The 20403-nt window shown below is 44.2% G+C and overlaps 1 protein-coding gene across 1 annotated transcript in view; it reads right to left on the bottom strand.

The window, feature by feature from the left end:
- The window catches only part of ANTXR1 (ANTXR cell adhesion molecule 1), a 243937-nt gene that overhangs the window by 68805 nt on the left and 154729 nt on the right, over nt 1-20403 (bottom strand). The window contains exons 15-17 of the mRNA XM_066267299.1: nt 13198-13293; nt 11780-11947; nt 163-243 (exon numbers count right to left, since the gene is read on the bottom strand). Of these exons, the coding sequence (XP_066123396.1) occupies nt 163-243; nt 11780-11947; nt 13198-13293 (345 nt within the window). The remainder of the gene's footprint in view (nt 1-162; nt 244-11779; nt 11948-13197; nt 13294-20403) is intronic.

Genomic DNA, 20403 nt, shown 5'->3' with positions numbered 1-20403 from the left:
TCAAAACTTAATGTCTTGTAAAAAACAAAATTTTGTAAATTAGTATCTGATTTGTCACTGCATGAGATAATAGCTGAATTCATTTACCTGGAGATTTTCTAGCTCTACATACAGAGGGAGACAGAAAAAGACTGTGTGTGTGACACCATAACTGAATCCTACCGTGTCTCCCGGCTGTGGACGCATCACAGACACGCGATCATATCCTTTCCTGAGCAGGACCCACAAGGCATCGAGTTTTCCCTGAAATAAAAACAAATGCACCAAGATTACACATGAAAGCAGGCCAGTGGCCAGCAGACATGTAGAGTTTTGCACGCTTCTTTGGTCATGTGAAGAACACAGCATTGCCGGTGTGGTTATGACGCTCTAGTCCCTAAGGTTAGGAGAAGAGACCCTGACAGAGGACCCTTATGCTCATGCAAGACACACTTGAGACTTCAATGCAGTCCCAAATTTACAAAGACAGAGAGGTTCAGTCAGGCCGTTGGCTTTTGCTCTTGTCACATTTCTGGGCATGTCCTAACATGTCTATCTTTCCAACTTTCATTCAAGTTTTTTTCCCCCAGCTGATGCCCAGAGTTCACAAATGAAAACAATGCTGATAGAACCAGGAAAATTACTAAACAGGAGTGTCTACAGCAGGCGTGGCCAACAGTTTTTGCCCCTGGGCCAGATTAGAAAGAAAACTTTTTTCATGGGCCGGACGAAATATTAAAATTAAAAAATGTTAAATACAAAAATGATTCGTTTAAGTAAACAAAATTTTATTATGTAATTTGTTTATGAATACATGTAAGTAATTTAGTACAACAAACTAACAAAAAAACTAATGTGACGTGTTGAGGCGCTTTGCATCGCCTATTATTTTTTTTTAATATCTGGCTCTATACTTGTAGTAGCTATTCTTAACACAGCCTCCAAATGTAGATCATTCAGTCTTGATCCTGTTGTACTTTCATTTAGGCTCATTAAAGAAAAAGTTTGTTTACAAATATAAGTTGAGCTGAAGATTACTAAATATTCCTTGGTAAGTTTTTTTAAATTTCCATATTTTCTATTATTTAATTGCTTATAAAAATTGCACAGACGAGTACAAAAGTTGTAAATCTTTATAATGGAATTTTTTAAAAAAATAAATAAGTATCACGAATCCATTCAACCAATTATTGGAAGTTAACCCTAGATTAGTCACATGCGGAATCCTTTTCCGCGTATCACTATCTTCTTAAATATCTCGATTTCCAATAATCAAAGATGCTTCCGCTTCTGAGTAGCTGAGATTTTAACTTTCATTGTTGTACAATGGTTAGATATCGTAGTTTATGTATAATGATTTAAAAGTACCACTTATTTCATTTCCACAGTGCGTTGTGCAGAGAATATTAAAAATTTAATTGCGGGCCGCATAAACTCATTACGCAGGCCGGATCCGGGCCGCGGGCTGTATGTTGGCCATGCCCGGTCTAGAGGGTAAGACCAGTGAACAGGCCTGGGGAAGCTCCTGGGCCGTCCCCTAGGCTCACTTGGCAGCCACAAGTTGCTCTGGAACCCACAGCTTGATGGTCATATACCAAAAACCACAGATTACCCCACATCACAACCTCCATGGAGTTGTAGTAATGAGTTGAATCTGAGAAGAGTTTCTTCCTAGTGTATAATGAAGTCAGTCTCATGCCTCTGGCCATCTGGTGCCCCAGACATGCTGAGTGGAGACTGGTTTCTGCCATTGCAAATACTAAATAACAGCAACAACAAAAAATACTTACTTAGCTTTGTTCTTAGTATTATTCCTGGTTGGTGACTCCATCAATAGGCAGAAGTCCCCTTTACTTTGGCTTATTTTTTGTCATTGCTCCCCCTACTTTCAAAGATGACATCCTATTCTCTGGAACCTGTGAATATGTTACCTTCCATGGCAGAAAGGGCTTTGTTGATGTGATTATGTTAAGGATCTTAGATGGGGAGATGATCCTGGGTTATCCGAGCGGTCTCAATCTATCCACATGGGTCCCTAACAGAGGGAGGCAGGGGAGGCAGTCAGAAAAGGAGCAGGACCCACAGCACTGAGGAGTCAGAGCAATTCAGGTGGCAAGGACTCAACCCACTGTTGCTGGCTTTGGAGATGGGAGGGGACTATAAGCCATGAGTGTGGCTTTCTCTAGAATCTGGAAAAGATAAGGAGACAACTTTTCTTTTAATGCCTCCAAAAAGAATACAGCCCTGGCCTCATCTGGATTTTAGCTCAGTGAGACCCATTTTAGGTTTCTGACCTCCAAGAACTGTAAGAAAATAAATCTTTGTCATTGTAAGTCACAAAGTTTAGGGTAATTTATTATAGCAGCCATATCTGCTTATTGTCTGTCTTTGCCAACTGGAATGCCAGCTTCAGATGTCATTGGTTTGCTTAACTGCTGTATGCCCAACCCTCAGGGCGGCATAATGCTCAGTAAATACTTGTTGGAAAAATGAATGTATTCAGTATGACTAAGTGCTGGGTTAGGTGCTTTTACATGTGTCTTCTCATTTCATTCTCCCAGCAGTCTTGAGGGTTTATGGAGAGGAAATGGAAGATCAGAGATTGACTAACTTGCCCAAAGGCACACAGTTTGTTCACTGGAGAGATGATTGGACCTCATCTCTATTTCATATACTTTCTACTATTCCGATGGCAGATTCTCCCTTGCACAGTTCTCCTGGCTGGAGTGCTTGAATTTAGATCCTTTAGGAGAGAGAGTTTCTAAACTGTAGGTTGCAACTCTTCAAGTGTTCATGAAACAATTCTGTGTGTTAGGAACAGAATTTTTAAGAAATAAAATAGGATAGTAAAAAAAAGATTAGAAGTAATTGCACATGGTGAGGGTATTATTTTGTGAAAAATGTTTCAGTTTGTTGTGTGTGGGTGTGTATATGAGTGTGTATATGTGTGTGCGCACATGTACTCGCATAGACAAATACTGAACTAGAATATATTTCCTAGTAAGGCCTCAGTCAGAGGTACTGGAGAACACTGATCTGGAAGAAAGAGTCTTTGAAGGACAGCGCTGGAAAGGCTGGGCATGTCTAGAGTTCAAGTTTCTTAACACAAAGCTTTCATAGTGGCAATGTTAATTCAAGAATATCATCTTGAAGACTTCATGTTCTGAAACAATTTTCTGGTGGGTTATATTCAGATACCATAAATACGCTCTTGAACTTTTATCAGCTGTTGCTCAAGTTCTTGTGGGTTAAACTTTGCCTTGCTAAGTGTAGTGTTTCTCATCTCTTTTGGCAAAGTATTTACAAAAGCCTCAGAAAATATTTTCAAATGACTTTAGAATGCTGTGTTCAGCATGGTTTTCTGCATTCAGCCCATTTCAATCGTCAGTTATATGTTTTCCTTTAAGGTCCTTTGGGATAAGCATTTATATTTCAGCATATAACCAGGTGGATTCCCTGGAAGAATGCCTCTTTTTCTTTTTCTTTCCCCTTTTCTGTGGGGAGGAACAGTATTTGGTTTTGTAAATCAGCCCACCCACAGCATTCTGTGCACTAGTCACTCAACTCCTTGACAAGTGAGGAACAATGAGATAAGGCCGAAAGAAAATCAGGCTGTTGAAGCATTGTAATTAACTTAGCAGAAATTTAAAGTTACATGCGCAGAAAAAGAGCAGAAGCCACCTAGACATATAAGGCCAGGAAAATGGGTCATAAACTATGTTTTTCTTTGTGTCAACAGATCATAGTGTAATACTGAAGCACAAAGTGACTGAATTCAGACTGCCCAAGTTTGTACTCTGGGTCTACCCCTTACTAGGTCTGCAGCCTTGGACAAGTTCTTTTATCTCAATAACACTTTTCTCATCTTTAAAATGAAGATAATAATAAAAATAATAATAAAATGAAGATAACACTTTATCCTATAGACTTGGTATAAGGCTTACAATTAGATATTGAAGTTAGGTACTCATCTCAGAGAAAATATTCATTAAATGTTATCTATGATCATGGTAAAGTCATTAAGATGGTCATTTGGGAACCTCTGTAGAAAGATGAAAAAGAATGTAATGCAGAGTGTAAGAATCTAATAATTTGAACTTTATTAGAATGTATCTCCCATCCCCTCTCTCTTCTGTGCTTTTTCAACCCCATTTCCTCCTTCCCTTTAAGTAATACTTTTTATTAATGAGAGAGAGAGAGAGCTACAAGAAGGAAGAGAGATGAGATGCATCAACTTGTAGTTGTGACACTTTAGTTGTTTATTGATTCCTTCACATACATGACTTGCCCAGGGGAATCCAGCCAAGCCAGTGACCCCTTGCTCAAGCTAGTGACCTTGGCCTTAGGCCAGTAACCTATGGGCTCAAGTCAGCTACCATGGGATCATGTCGATGATCCCACATTCAAGCCAGTGACCTTGGGGTTTCAAATCGGGGACCTCAATGTCTCAGAAGGATGTTCTGTCCACTGTGCTATCACTAGTCAGGGAAGCCACACTTCTTTTTTCATTCACACAAAATGTATTGATTTTAGAGAGAGAAGAAAGGGACAGAGGAAAGAAAGAGAGATAGAGAGATAGAGAGAAAGAGTCAGGAACAATGAGCTGTTCCTGTATGTGCTCTGACTGGGTGCTCTGACTGGGACTGAACTGGCAACTTTTATGCACAGGCCCACACTCTTAACAACCAAGTTATCCAGCCAGGGAAGCCACACTTCTTCTTTTTCAGCATGACATGAACTGGTTTCCCTGGCAGTGTTCAGTGGCTCCAACACTCCACCCAGCTCCTCCTGCTAAGGCTGCCATGGCACCCTGAGTACCAAATGCCTTGGCCACTTTTGTGCCTCATTTTCCTTGATTCTTCTGCGAGATCTGATAAGTCCTTTTCAGCCTCTTTTGCCCCTCCCCTCTGCCTACTCTTTTTTTTTTTTTTTTTTTTGTATTTTTCCAAAGCCAGAAACGAGGAGGCAGTCAGATAGACTCCTGCATGCGCCCGACCAGGATCCACCCGGCACGCCCATCAGGGGGCGATGCTCTGCCCATCTGGGGCGTGGCTCTGTTGCAACCAGAGCCACTCTAGTGCCTGAGGCAGAGGCCACAGAGCCATCCTCAGCGCCCGGGCCAACTTTGCTCTAATGGAGCCTTGGCTGCGGGAGGGGAAGAGAGAGACAGAGAGGAAGGAGGGGTGGAGGGGTGGAGAAGCAGATGGGCACTTCTCCTGTGTACCCTGGCCAGGAATCGAACCCGGGACTCCTGCACACCAGGCCGACGCTCTACCACTGAGCCAACCAGCCAGGGCCTCCTCTGCCTACTCTTGACACAGCAGTGTCCCCCTGGCCTCTGGTCTCACCTTCCAGGCTGAGTGCTCACCCAGAGTATTGTCCTCTAGTCTCATAGCTCAGACTGGCCCCTTTCTGCTGATGCCCTGCAAATTCTATCTTCATCTTAGTCTACACTTAAGCTCTGGATCTGGGTACCCATGGCCTACTGCATCTCAGTTGAAACATAGATGTATTGAAGGTTTTGAAAACCAAACTTCACAAATTAAACTTTCTCTAAACCTGCTCTTCCTTTGGTATACCCTCCCTTTGTTCATGACACCACCATCCATACAGATGGGCAAGCTGGACCACCCTCCACCACCTCCCCACACTCAAATTCCACCACACCTGTGGATGTTCTCTTTGTAACAGGTCTCCAGCTGACTATTTCTGTCCACCCTGGTCCCACTGTCTCTATAGGTGCTGCCTTGACCCAAGCCATCGTCTTGCCACTCGCCCTGTGAACAGTTTCCTGATTGGCCTCTTCCCTGTAGGCTCCTTATCCTCTCTCCTACTAGATTAATGGCAGACTTCATCACTCGTCTAAATGAATGCATTGCAGTTAATAAAATAAAGCAAGAAACATTTCGGTAATGGTGTGAATTTGGGCAAATTACCAAACCTCTCTGTGCCTTGTTATTTCCATTTGTAAAATGGGAATAATATTGGTTTTTACTTTTGAGGGTTGATATGAAAATGCAAGGTGTGAGTGTGTGGGAAGCCCTAGACCTGGGCCTGACTTATGGTAGATCCTTTCTCCAGGTGAGTTGCTCTCCTGGGTAAAGTGAGACTAGCTAGTTCCATACACATATACTCAGTATTCTGAAGTCTGACTGTCCCACATAGGAAGCTGAAGTCCGCGCTCCACGGCATAGAAAACAATCTGGGTAACCTACGAATTCCACACCTCTTTCTACATCTACATCAGGGAGCTTTAGAATAAGTATGTTTATAACCAAGAAGAAAATAAAAAATAACTCCCTAAAGTCAAAGAAAAATGCATATCAAAGTCTCCTGGAGCCTTGATTTTCTGAATGCAAGCAGAAGCCTGTCATTTCAAGACAGTAGCTGATGTGCTTATAAACAGTTCTCTCTGGGTCCAGAAGAGCCTCGGGGGGCTCTTTCATCCAGTCCCCAGGCTTCATCCACAGCCTGGGGAAGAATCCTTGAGTTGACTCCACTGTTTACCTCAGATCTGAGCGTCCATCACTCACAGGCTTTGCCACAGGACGTACTTTAATATGCTGGTCCTCACTCCCCAGGAAAGATGCCCAACTGCTTCTGTGAGCAAAAGGATTTCCCCAACTACCAGGCGATGCTCGCCAGACTGTATTAGCTGACATTTAAAATAGCTTTTGTCATTTGAAGTCGGCACATTTTGACTATAAAATGAGAAATTTACCAATTCTAGGGTCCCGATGCACCTCAGCCTGGGGCAATAACTTCTAATCCACAGAGTTAGATAAACTGGATGTTTTATGTAGACTTTAGCTTTTGTTTCTCCTTAAATAATAAAATTGTGCCAGGAAGGTTTATGCCACCGTCATTCAAAGCACCCTGATGCATGGCGTTTGTGGCTGGGTTTTTCTTGCCTTTTTATTTATTTATTTATTTATTTATTTATTTATTTGGTGAGGCAGCAGCTGTGTCTTCATTCTGGTCTATCTGCCTAAGCTAAGCAGAAGTTAGAGGTTGAGAATTTTGAGGGTAGTTCAACTTACAGGGCTGTCATAAATAAACACTGGAATTTTTACACCTTAAAGTATATGGTAAATATTGAGTCCCATGCTTCTCTTCAAATGAAATAAATTAATGCATAAAGTTGGAAACTTTTCTTACACACACATGCATACTTACACACACACAGACACTCACACATGCCTACTCACACAGTAATATCTGTCTGTTCTTTCTTTTGTTGGCCTTTGTTTAAAAAATATTTGAAACCTTTCTGGAAAGTAGTTGGAGGAGGAACCAGAAAACGTCTGTTCGACTTCAACAGGACATCTGACAACATTTAAAGCTCTGGCGTGTCTTACTGGGCTCCTTACAGCTTCATCCAACACAGCTTCATGAATGAAAGCTGCTTGATTACAAGGTCAAGGTGCTTAAGGGCCAGGAGAAGGGCAGGTGGGCCTCACCGAAAACGAACAGAGGCCGCTGCCGGCCAGGCCCTGCAAGGAGCGCGGGCGGGTCTGGCCCTCGCAGAGCACCGCCCGTCTGCCTGGCCTGCGGGTCTGGCTTTTGTCCTTCGGCTGTCATTTCTGTCATTTCCAGTCATGTGGAGGAGCTACTGGAAAAGGAGAAGAATGGTTTCTCTGAAGGCTGCGAGCCTTCCAGCGAACCTGAAAACAGTCCTGGTTTTAATCTGTTCGGTGGCCATATATCTGGGCATTACTTAACTTGTCTGAAACGGTCAGTCCCAATTTAATGAGAAACATGGGGTGCTGGAAATCCAGAGGGTGAAACCCAAGCAAAGGAAAATTCAGGCCAAACAGTCATGAGCCTGGAATGAGGAAAGGGTGAAGTATGGTCAGTGTGGTCAGTGCCCTAAATCAGACTGGGGGCTGGTGGAGAGAAGCCCGCTGTGGGCTCCTTCTCTTGATGAGCTCCCACTGGGTTTGCTTAGCAACTGTCCTCACCTGCTTCTCAACTCTGTTCCATGAAACGCATGAAAAAAGCGAGTCAAATGCAATACATTTAAAGATGTATATGACCTTGGCCACTCTCACTGGGAAGCTAGGAGCTTTCCAGTGCGCCCTAATGTTTTGCTCCAGGTCGAGGTGTTCTCCTGTTTACAGTAGGGGCCAAGGGGAGATTTGTTTGTCTCTATAAGCTGCCTGCCTCCATCCACTCTCTGTGTTTCTCGGCCTTCCTGGCTCTGTGCCTTGGAAGCCTGACCCCTTCAGATAGCACCATCTGCTTTCCCTTTGGTCTGGCCAGTAGGTGGCACGGGAAGGAGAGGAGAGGGCAGGACTAGGAGAGGTTGGGGTATTTATTCCTTCTACTTCCTCCCCAACCTCATGCCTCCAACAGTGGCTGCATTCTTATAAGGCAGGATCTGCAAACATTTTCAGAGAAGGGTCAGCGAGTAAGTATTTTAGGCTTTGTAGGTCAAGATGCAAATGCAAGGATATTATATACATACTTATTTAGCCATTTAAACAAATATAAAAATCATTCTTACCTTGTGGGCCATATAAAAATAGGTGGCAGGCCAGATTTGGATTGCTGACTCCCTCTCTATGGCCACAGTTCCTACTGGGAGCTTCATTTCTAGGGCACTGGCTCCAGGGACACCATTTCTTCCTTGCCCTTCAAGCCTAGAGGTTTGACAGCCCCCACGGTCGCTGGTCCCTGGGTACCTCACCATCACTGCAGGTTCCCTTAGCTCTGCCCACACCTGTGTTAGTTTAACCCTTTTGAGCGTCCTTCTGTTTCCTGCCAAGATCACGACAAACCCAGTGAGATGGTTCAGGAAAGGGAAGCAGTGTTTATGGCCCCGTGTGAGGTTTAATGTTTTGTCCAAGGCCTAACGATGTCCACTGGCACTGTGGCTAGAATGGGGCTCACCTAGGAGCATGTATCCTGTTAAACAGTATGAATTTCTGGTAGCAAGTCTGTCCATCTTCTGGACAAACAGCATATATTTGACTTTTGAATTTCTTTCTGTGCTTTTATTTTCAAACTTCCTTGTTCTGGCCCTTCCCTCCCTCCACTCAGCCCAGATACACATATGACCTCTTTTTTCTCCTTTACTCAAAGAGGTGGCAAGAAGACTGTTGCCTGCCTTGGACGGGTGATACCAAAATGATCTATGTGGGCCCCAGGAGACAGTCTCACGGGCATGATGCTCTGGGAATGGTTTCATAATTGCATCCTGTGCATCAGCTCTTTAACAGCAGATGGTGGAGTCCCTGCTCGATGCCAGGTGCAGTGCTGCCTATTGGCAGTTTAAAGATATGGTGAGCAAATTGGTGCCGTGCAGTGGGTTGAATCTTGTGGAGAAAGGACTCATAAACATAATCAGTCACACCAGGGCAACTATACATCTCCTTCCTAGCAGCGTGTGCTGGGCAAGCACTGTCACGAGCTGCTCCAGCAGCAACAGAGACATTCACACTGTCTTGTGTCTGTCCTAGCGAGGGAGTCCTGCTCAGGCGCTTAGTGAGTCCCCGAGTCAGAGGTCCTTCCCATCGGGCTGTTTGGGTGACTCTTTGAGACTCAGCTTCTCAGCCACTTGGCATTAATCCAGCAGTAGTGTTTGTGGTAAAATGGGCTGTGAAATCTAATGTGGGCTCCTTGCTGAGACTCCTGACAAATCAATGAGGTATGATCATGGACTTGTTGCCAGACACCACAGTCCCTGTCCTCAGGGAACCTCCAGCAGAAGGCTGGCTGGAACTTTCCGTGACAATTTCTTAACTCGGTTTGTTAAAACCCAGATTGCTGGGCCCCATCCTCAGTGTTGTTGATTCAGTAGATCTGGGTTGGAGCTTGAAAACGTGTATTTCTAACGATTGCTGGAGGAAGCCACTGCTGCTGGTCCAGGGACCACACAGTGAGAACCAGTGATTCAACACAATGACACAAAGAGGCTCAAGAGCAGGGGCTGTGGAAGGACCAGTAACTGGGGCAACAGAAGGGTATCACTTGGGGAGTTTAGATTTGAAATTTGAAAATGGAGGTACTGGGGGGGGGAAGGAATATCAATTAATGAAAATAAGTGAGCAAGTTGTGATGGATGGTGTACCTCTGAAAGGCTTTACTGAGATTCCAAGTCATTAGGTTTGGGACATGAGACCTGGGAACCTGTATTTTTAAAGCTCTCCCTGGTGCTTCTGATACTCAGCTAGGTTTGAGAACCTGCTATACACTCAGTATCTGGCAGTGCCTGGCACATAGTAGATGCACAACAAATATCTATGAACTGATACCAATTCTAGTGGGTGTAGAGAATGTTTTTAGATTTCTAAACTTAGTTGTTTGTATCTCTATTTATTGCATAAAACTCAGTCCTAAACTACCAGTTAACAAAGAAATAATGTGCTGTAAAACACAAATTAGATTCTTCAAACAGAATGAATGTTCTCTCAACATCTAAGATTATAGAAATGAAAACCTGGCTATAATGAAAGGTACCTTGTGTCAGTCACAAGGTACAGATGGCCGCAGATGACATCATAAGAAAACCCCTTCTTCTTACTCTCTGGATTCCCGTTGGCTCCTTCCTGTCTGTGCATGCATGCACGCCACCGCACGCTCCCCATTAGAAAATAATTACAAGCAAACAGCTGTTAGTCAGGCAAGCTGCATTTCGCCCACATCTTCCCAGAGTTCAACCCATTGCTCCAGGGGTTTTATCTTAAAAAAGAATCTTGCTGCTTTAAACATGGCAAACCAAAATGAAAATACATTGCAATTAGTGTGGGCACGAGCTGGCTCAACCAGGAAGAGACAACTACCAATAAAGTTTAAAATTGTTATTTCTTTTGATTTCTTAGGAGAAGGGCTATTCTAAAATGAGCAGATAATTGGGAGAATAATGAGTATTATTTTTGCTGTTATTGGAAGGAGGGTAAGGCTGTGTGTGTGTGTGTGTGTGTGTGTGACGAGAGCTGCCTCTTATACAAAGTCTTTCACGTGTGACCGTGGCATTGGCCCCGTTCTGGTTGGAGCACAGAACTGGAGGCTGCAGTCCTGAGTTGGCGTTTTGGGGTCCGGCCCTGGGGAATGCAAGGACTTGACTTCTCTCAGTTTCTGCTGTATGAAACAGAGCAGTGGGGACAGAGTCTCGCAATGTTTTCAGCTGTGATTTTCTCATGCTCTTTGACATTTTGCATAGTGCAGATGCTGACAGGCAGGCTTGAAGAGCGAGGGTACTGAATGAGTCACATATATTCAAAGACATTTGTACCCCAGAGCCAGAGAAAAGAGAACTTCAGGAAGCATGAACTGCCTCCTTTGGTTTAAACTTCCTAATAGGCCAAAGAGATTTTAAGGTCAGGAGCTGTGGGGGGAAAACGGACGATGGAGGAAAAAGGGGTTATATTCACAGCCAGAGGGTGAGTCCTAGCCCCAGGGCCAACGCATCCAGAGTGTGTGAGAGGGGAAGGGCTATGTTATGGCAAGAGGACTAGAGGGTAGGCTTTAAGGGCGTCCTTCCATCTTTGTTTATGGAACTGTCTACCAATGAAATGAGACGTTATAGAAATTTATAAAGATCCTCTGGGGTTACTGCCCAAGTCCACTCTCACTCCATGACTTTGCCAGGGTGATTGTAAAAAGTCTGGTTTTCAACCTTGATGATGTAGAAATTGAGAACAAGTATCTGTACTTTTAAGTCCACGACTTGAGAAATTTGTCCCATCGCAACAACTAGGATTTGGTTTGAGATTTTATCTTGCCAAAGAGTGTGATTCTTACTATGTAAGTGTTTTATCAGAAGCCACGACGGATTTTTGAGTAGAAAGAGACACACCTTGATCGGAGAGTACCACTTCCGGGGGGAGGAGGGCCGACGCATGTTGTTGTTGAGATTTCGAGGCTCAGGGAATTCGTACTCCTGCTCTGGCATCTTGACTCTTGCATTCTTTGCCTTTTCCAACTTAGCACCTTCTTCTGTGGAGCCCTTTTCTCCCCAACGAACCTGAATTAAATAACATACAAAAAACCAAAATGACAAAATGAAATATGATGCCCCAGAGAAAGGGGATCACAAATACATGTGTGATGTGCAACATAGGTGCTCCCCAATCCTCAATTCCATTGGGCTTTGAGGGCCTGGGAAGAGGAAGTGTGGAAACAGAGAAAGGGGGTGGGCTGAGGGAGCAGAGAGAGCAAGCCATGTGAATGGATACTGAGGGGTGAAATTGTCCAGGCTGGGGGGCGGGGACAGCAGGTGCAAAGGCTTTGCAAGCCCAGGAAAGAACTTTGGATTTTATGCCAGTGAGAGAAGAAACCACTGAGGGGTATGAGCAGATGAGCAAACTACTCTGACTCATGGTGGGCAAGATATAGGGGTGCACAGTTAAAGGGCTGTACCTGCCATTTCTCCATCTGATGCCTCATAATTCACATCCCCACCGGACCTCAAGTGTGAGTTTTCATCAGTTTGCTTGGGTGTTCCATCATGAGTAGTCAGCACATAGATATGAGTATAATAGTCCTCCCTTATCTGTGGGGGACACGTCCCAGGACCCCCAGTGGAAGCCTGAAACTACGAATAGTTCTGAACCCCATATATACCATGTCTTTTTCCTTTCCACACTTATCTCTGATAAAGTTTAACTTATAAACTGGGCATAGTAAGAGATTAACAATGACACCAAATAATAAAATAGAACAATTACAATATACCAGTATAAAAGTTATGTGAATGTGATCTCTCCACAAACTACTCTGAATTTTTTTTTCCTTCTTTCAAATTTCATGGATAGAAGATATCTCTTGACAGATCTTAGCAACCTCAGCGTATGATTTTTTTCTTTGCTTAGTAAGCTGAGAATTTTTACCTTTTCACTTCAAGATAATACTTTTACGGCTTTTCTTTGGCATATCCAAATGGCCAGCATCACTACTCTTGGGCCTTGGGGCCACTATTAAATAAAATAGGTTACTCGAACACCAGCACTGCAGTGCTTCTGCAGGTGATCTGACAACCAAGACATATACTAGGTGACTAACCGGCGGGACCCGTATACAGTGTGGCTACACCGGACAAAGGAGAGATTCTCATCCCAAGGGGGATGGAGCAGCACAGTTCAGAATTTCATCATGCTACTCGGAATGGCATGCAACTTAAAACCTTTGGAACACAGCTGACCGCAGGTAACGGAAACTGTGGAAAGTGAAACTGAAGGTAAGGGGGAACAACTGTATATTAAACCCTTCTCTTACCTCCATCCTTTTAATGCCTCCAACACCTCGTCCGCCATAATAAGAGGCATCTACCGTAGGCCACTTTTTCTTAGGCAGACCATCATCATCTTCTTCCTGCAGAGAGATTGTAGACATGAAGGAGGCAGAACACCACGGCTGTCTGTGTGTGTGTGTCCACGATGGCAATGTGTACAAAGGTAGACTGCCCGTGTAAAATCCCAAGGCCTTGGTCAAGTCACTTAACCTATCTAAGCTCATTTTCCTTCTCTGTAAAGTGGAAATATATAAAAGCAGAGTTACCTGGAAAGGTTGTGCCACAATCCTGGGACCTGTTCTCTTTTGAATTTTTACTGCTTTGTAGGTAACATGTCTAATCCCATCTACAATGCTGGGGACTTGTGAATTTATATCTTCATCCCTGACACCTATGAACTCCAACTGTTGTTTGGATACCAATGTCAATTCTTGATGCACTGTAGTCATCTCAACAATACTACATCAGAGAGAAGCCCTGATTTCCCCACCTCAAACCTGCTTCGCAGTCTTCTCCAATCTGTGACTTCTCCATCTCCATCACCAAACCACCACACTGGCCCCAAGTCCCATAAGCTTTCTCCTGGAAACTGTGGTAGCCCCTCCCTGGCCTGCCTGCTGCCCTCTTACTTGTCCCATGCTTGCTATGATCCATTCTACACAAAGCAGAATGATTCGGAATCCCGCCTCTGCCCTGCGAGCTCTGGCCTCCGCTCACTTCTCCAGCCCCCTTCCTCACCACGCCCCCTTCTCCTCGTGCCCCAGCCTGCTTGCCCTCGTTCTGTCCTGCCAATAGTCTGAGCACAGTCCTGTCTTGAGACCTGGTCACAAGTGTTCCCTCGTCTAGGAATGCTGTTTCTTCAGTCTGCTCATGGCTGGGTCCTCTTACCACCGCTTAGAGAGGCCTTCCCCAGACTTCCTTCTGAGGCAGCCCCTGTCCTTCCACTCTTTTCATCTGTTTTATGTTTAGTTATGGATCTTATTATGGCTTGATATTTATTTATCGTCTGTCTCTCCATGCTGGAATGTACGTTCCACGGAAGCTTCTGTGTGTCGTGTTTACCACTGCATTTCTGGTTTTTAGAACAGCACCTAGCATGCCCAAAGATTATTCGTTGACTTTACACATGAATTAAATGAGATGATGAAAATAAAGAAGGTAACTCAGTGTCTGCAACTTAGCTCAGTGACAGAAAGTTAGCTCTTAACATATATTTTTTAAGATGAAGGGAGAAAACAAGAGGAATTTGTAACTGTATAAATTGAAAAGAGAAGAATAATTAGCTCATCTGCTCCTCATCTCAGCCCTGTAATTATTCCTGTTGTGAGGAGAGATAGAGCACCATCCACAGCCATGATGGCTTATGGGGCAGTGGTGTGATCCCCTCGGGCAAAGAAAGAAAGCTATAAAAGGAGTCTGCAAAGCAGAAGAATGAGCCAAAGAGGACAAAAGTGCTCAGAACAAGCTTGCTTCCTCTGGCCTGTTGGTGGAACTTAGGAGGTCAAGGACTCATGGTAGAGTCCTGTAGGGCCACCACCGTGTGGAAAGGGGAGTCCTATATAGGAAACAAGGTTCAAAACACAGGCAAGTGGCCTGCAGAGGAGAGACCAAAGCCAAGGGTGACAAACAGAACAGTAACACAATAGCACACTGAGATTACCTGGATGACCTGCTGTGCTTAGGATAGGCAGGATCCTTTTGAAATTAAAAGGTAATAATAATTTAACATATCTTAAAGGACAGTGATCACAGCAGGTCATTGTGGCAGCTGACACTTGGGTTGGTCTCTTTCTCTCTTGGTCTTTTTATAACAGATCCGTCTTTTTTCACACAGGACTGTGAGTCCTGAAGGCAGAATGGATTCTGCTGACCCTTGTATTCTAGGTCTTATACAGAGCCTGACACACAGTAGATGCTCAATAAACACACATGAATTCCTGATAACCATAGTTGAAGTTATGCAGCCTTTACCATGTACGTATGTGCCAGTCCTGCATCTAAGTGCTTTACTTGTATTAACCCTGTAATCTCACAATGGGCAGTGAGGCAGGGGGTGCTGCTCTTTGAGGAGGAGGAATAGAAACATTAAGTGGCTTAGGTCAGCCAGCCCGTTGTGGCAGAGCTGGGTTTAAGCCCAGGCAGCTTCCTTCTTGTTTGATTATCTCAGTGTTGGCAGTTCTGGGTCTTGTCCCTTTGTGTTTTGCTTTTCCAATCAATTAACAGTCACAAATGAATGTAAGTTCTCTACTCCTCACACCTTGTGCCTGCTAATTTTAAAGACTTACGACTGTAAAATGTGACAAAAATAATAAACCAAAAACAAAAAAAGCCACATAATAAAATAGTTCACAGTATTTTGCCTTACGATATGATTCCAGAAGGCTTGTGGTGTCAAACCAGGAACCTTAGGTATCTTACAGATATGGTTAAACTTTACCATGGGAGGCGGATGTGTGTGTCTGTGTGTCATCTGTGAAATGTAGCTTCAAAAAGCCTGGGCACCCTTGGACTAGTGCCATTTTCCAAAGGAGAGAACTAAAATGATGTCATTCAAAACTGAACATAGCAGCACCAAGAATATAAGCGATTCCAAGAATACAGCTGCTTTATTCAACAGGGAACTGAAATGCTATGATGAGTCTTCTAATTTTTTAAGTGACAGGAGGACAAACATGAGCAAACACCTAATGGAGCCTTTCTGTTGCTCAGAAGAGGACAGTCAGACTCAGAACTGGAGAGATCAGTGGAATTGTAGTGCTGGCCTGGTTTCCTGATGCCTCGTCCCAGGACCTTCCCCCTACACTTGCACACACAGCTGCCCTTCCTCTCATCTCTTCCCTCCTTGCCCAGGACTAGCTGTTGCCTCTATTCATGGCTTGTGCCTGAGTACAACTACACATAAGCCTCCTACACATGAGCAGGGGCCCATGTTCCCACAGCAGGAAATGCCAAGACCTAAATCAGCTCCACACGCTCCTGACCTACCAAGCCTGCCGCTTAATCCCCTGACCCGAGCTTGCCTGCCAAACTCAAACAACAACAGCAAAGACAACACAAAGGCCCAGAGTTTGACCAACGAGAGAGTCAGAATTTCCCTGCAGTTACCATGGCTCTGTTTGCACATTCTAGAGACGGGAGGGTTTTGCAATCTTCCGACGAAAAGGGAAATCTTTGATGTGTCTTTGGTCAAAATTAATGGAGTAAAATCAGAGTCACCAGCAATTCTGTTAGTGTAGGTAGTTAGATATTTAAAAAAGAGAAAGCAGCAAAACTAGCTAAGTTTAATTAGTTCGGGAGCCAGAGCCTTCAGAGTCTTGCCAGGGGACTGAAGTATCCTCCACCCTGGGGACCTAATCCCCAAGGTTAGCAGGAAGAAATGGTTACTGGTCATTAGCCTGGATCACTGAAGGGATAAAACAGCAGGAAATTCCTCTGCTGGGTGCTTGTCCAGTAGGAGCCAAGACGGTGGCCATAAGAGGAGGTGTCTAATTTGGGGAAAAGACTGGATTGGTTAGGGGGAGGGCCCAGCACAAATGTGAAGGATTAGGAAAGAAATTGGTCAGTTTGAAAGCCTGAGGTCATACAATCATAGCTTAACAAAGGCTTCTTGTTTAGTAACGTATGTTCCTTCAGGTGTTCTTTCTCCATAGCAGCCATGCCCGCTGGAGCACAGCTCCGAACAGATTGAGCCAGTTGCATGGGGACAGAGACGGAACTGGACTAAGCTTTGGCATGGACTGAAGCAATGGCACAGAATTTTTAGACCCTGGTCCTTTTTCTGGGCTTGATGAAGACAAGCAAGATGCAGAGAAATAAGACACTGGGAATCTGGGGGCAGTCTTTTATTTTGATTCCAATAAATCTTACCACTACACCTCATCCTCCCATATGTAGGTCCCTGGAAGTACTTTCCTTGCAGCCTATTGAATTGAATGGGAAGACAATTCAAGCAGCAACAATTCCACTCAGAAAATCAGCAGCATCCGGGGTGAACCTCTACATCGAATTGAACACAAGTTCCCCTCACTCGGCCCTGCAAGGGTGTAGTGGGGAGGGGAAACCACCACTATAGAAATCTTTACTGGAAGACAAGCTGACTCGCTTTGTGTGACCAAAGTAGTAAGAATCAGGGGTTGGTGGCAGTCGGCAGATGAACAGAAAAGAGTGGAACTGAGCTACCAGGAAACGCCAGGGCCTACCTGCGGAGAAGGCCGCGATAGCCTCCCAGCAGTGGGAGTGACAGGGAAGCTAAAGAAGAGGCTGTTTAATATTCTGTCAGAAGTTGTTTCCTGGCTGCACTGTGTTGTAGCCCACACATACTTTTAAGCTTTCAGTAAAAGTCCCTTTGCACATGGCCTTGTGCCAGAAGTGTCTTTGGGGAAGTGTAGGAATTGGGTTTGTTAGATGGTGTTTAGCAAATGAAGAAGAGACGATATCACAGGAGAAGCAAAAAGTAGGAGTCCATGGTGCCTGGAGAAACCACAGAGATTAGGGAGGAGTGCTGGTTTCCTATCAGCGGAAGTTATGTTTACATTTTAGAGGATGTGGTAGCCCCAGACATCCAGTTGGCTGATGTCTAGGTCACACAAGTGGCAGCACATTACTAAGATGGTAGAGGCTCGTTCTGACCTGCTTGTCCTCAGGCAGACCTGGGTGTGTCCTCAGTCACAGTCCTGCTCTGGAAAGAAAGAGCTGTAGACTGAGGTCTGATGCACACATGTGGTCAGCCCTGCATTGGGTTAATCCTGTGTTGCCTTCAGACATTCAATTTTTCTGTTTTTCCAATCATGTCAGGCTTTAGTACAGCTCTAGGCTACAACATTCACAGCTCTGTGTGCTTGTACCTGTTCCCCACTTCCTCTATCCATCGTTTAAGATGCGGCTCGAATGTAATCTGTTTTATGAAGAGCTCCCTCATTTCCACGAGAGTTCAAGGCTCCCTTCTTGTGTTCCTCATAGCTTCTTGTAGTGACCGTCTCTCATGCAACAAATATTTAACTATCAGTTAGTTATTAAGCAAACCAGTAAGTGGAAGGGTGAGATCTCTGATCACAGGGCTTCTTCACTCCTCCGTATAGACTGTGCCCTGGACAACACCACAGACTTGATGAGAATAGTGCCCCCTGAGAGTTGTGCATAGGGTGGCCCTCTCAGACTCACTACAAGTTCTTTAACATTCCTGCTTCTCCGATATCCAGCTTGACCCAAGTAAGCTCTCAACCCCCAATTCACTGCAGGAACCAGAGGGAACTGTCTATGGAAAGGAGATTGTAATTGAAATAGAATCGAGCCCAAGGAAATAGTTTTCAGTCAGCCTTTGAATTCATTTAAAGTTTCGTTCAGTACTTAAGCTAAGCTCTGATAGCCCCAAACAAGGACCCTTGATCTGTCCGTTTCTTCATTCCTTGTTCAGGCAGCTGCAGTTGAGCCTCCCTCTTTGCCAATACAGCTGTTGTCAATGAGATTGTTTACATTTATAGAGTGGTAAGTTGTGAGGGTGGTGACATAAAGTATTTAAAGGACAAAGGCCACAGAAACTAGCAGGCCCAGGCCCAGGAGGCTCTAAAGGGCAGAAGCTCCAGGAGAACTGGCCGTGTGTCTCATCTGAAATCTTTGGGGATAAGCCAGAGACGTCACCCTCAATGTCAGTCTTAGTGATTAATTCCTAGGAGTGAACCAAAAAACCCAGCAATGCTTCTGTTTGTAAATACACAAATTCCAAATGACCTAAGATTTCCCTGTTCTGAGCTGCATAACATGTCATGGCACCGTAGTACCTGTTCACATACACACAATGATTAAGGATGGCATACCAATTTTCCTGCATTTTTCAATGAAGAATAGTGTGTTTATTATTTTTTTTAGAAGCAACGTTTCACTTTTTAACTATTGAAATACTGAACACTGAATTCTGGGCCTGTTCTAGGACTTGTGTTTGGTGTGTACACGTGCGTGTGCGTGCGTGTCAGTGTGCAGTTGACGTCCACTGGTGGTAGCTTGGCCCTGCACTCCTGCAGAGTGGGAGGCTGCTCTGGCTGTCTGTGTAGACATCACTATGAGGGGTACCAGGACCACTGCTTGGTCTTAGACAAGTTGTATAGTTTTTCCACTGCTCAGTTATTTTCATCTAAAAAATTCTTGCCTCAGAGAAATGGTTAGGACCAGTGAGCATGATCCTAAGCCTGGAAATACTTTTTATCATTCAAAAGCAGGTGCTTCTACCCAGAACTAAACCATCAGCTGAAGCACTCCATCATTGAGTTCTCTCAGAAACTGCCAAATATCTTTATTATATGTGGCTTAAGTGTCTGTTTGTCACCGATAGCTTATTGGTTGCTTGCGTAACTGTAATAGCCAGTGGGGTAAAGTTGCCACGGCTGAACGCAAACTGAGCGGGTCAGGGGGAAGGTGAACATTTGTTTGCATTGGCAATCATCTGTTTTACATAAAAACTACGTCTTAACGTAATTTCTTTTAAGAATGCCTCCTAGAAAATACAGCACTGAAGAGGAGAGAAAAGGAGCTAAAGCTGCACAAAAACGGCTTTCTTGACAAAAATAAACCACTGAGCAGAGAAAGACAAGGCTTGCTTCAGTCGCAGAGCAAATGCATCTTTCTCGGCAAAATGAGACTGATGCGCATAGAGAAACAAGGCTTGCCTCAGATGCAAGACAAAAAAGCCTGTCTCGACAAAATGAGTCCCTTGAACAAAGGCAGGAGAGAAATGCAAAAAAAACCGACAGAGTAATGCTGACCGTAACGCAAAAAGGATTAAAACATATTTAAATCACCTTTATTTATTGAGCTAGCGGTGGCTCTTAAGAAATGTACCGCCAGTGGTTTCCTTCATTGCACTCTACTTTAAGCAATTAAGCAAGTAGAAGGGGGAAACCCCATGGGGCACAAAGCAAAGGGGCGTACTTGCCACCTGCCCTGGGTAATTCAGTTTGAATTAGCAGACACCTTAGCACAAATCATTTTAATTACAATTTACAATATCTAGAACAGCAGTCATTTCGTATGACCGCAGGGCTTTCTAGTTTGGAATAACTAGAGATTTAGTGAGGAATACTCACTCTGTTGCCAATTAGAGAAGACCCTTAACCTGGGAAATGCTGCTCTGAGTTATTAAAATTGAGTGTCCTTGCTTTTATTGAGATCTCAAAATTTCAAGCAATTTTTCTTTGTTT

The sequence above is a fragment of the Saccopteryx bilineata genome, chromosome 3 (assembly GCF_036850765.1).
Source record: "Saccopteryx bilineata isolate mSacBil1 chromosome 3, mSacBil1_pri_phased_curated, whole genome shotgun sequence".
NCBI classification, from domain to species: domain Eukaryota; kingdom Metazoa; phylum Chordata; class Mammalia; order Chiroptera; family Emballonuridae; genus Saccopteryx; species Saccopteryx bilineata.
Note: the sequence above shows the minus strand (reverse complement) of the source record. Positions and strands in the feature narration are given on the sequence as shown.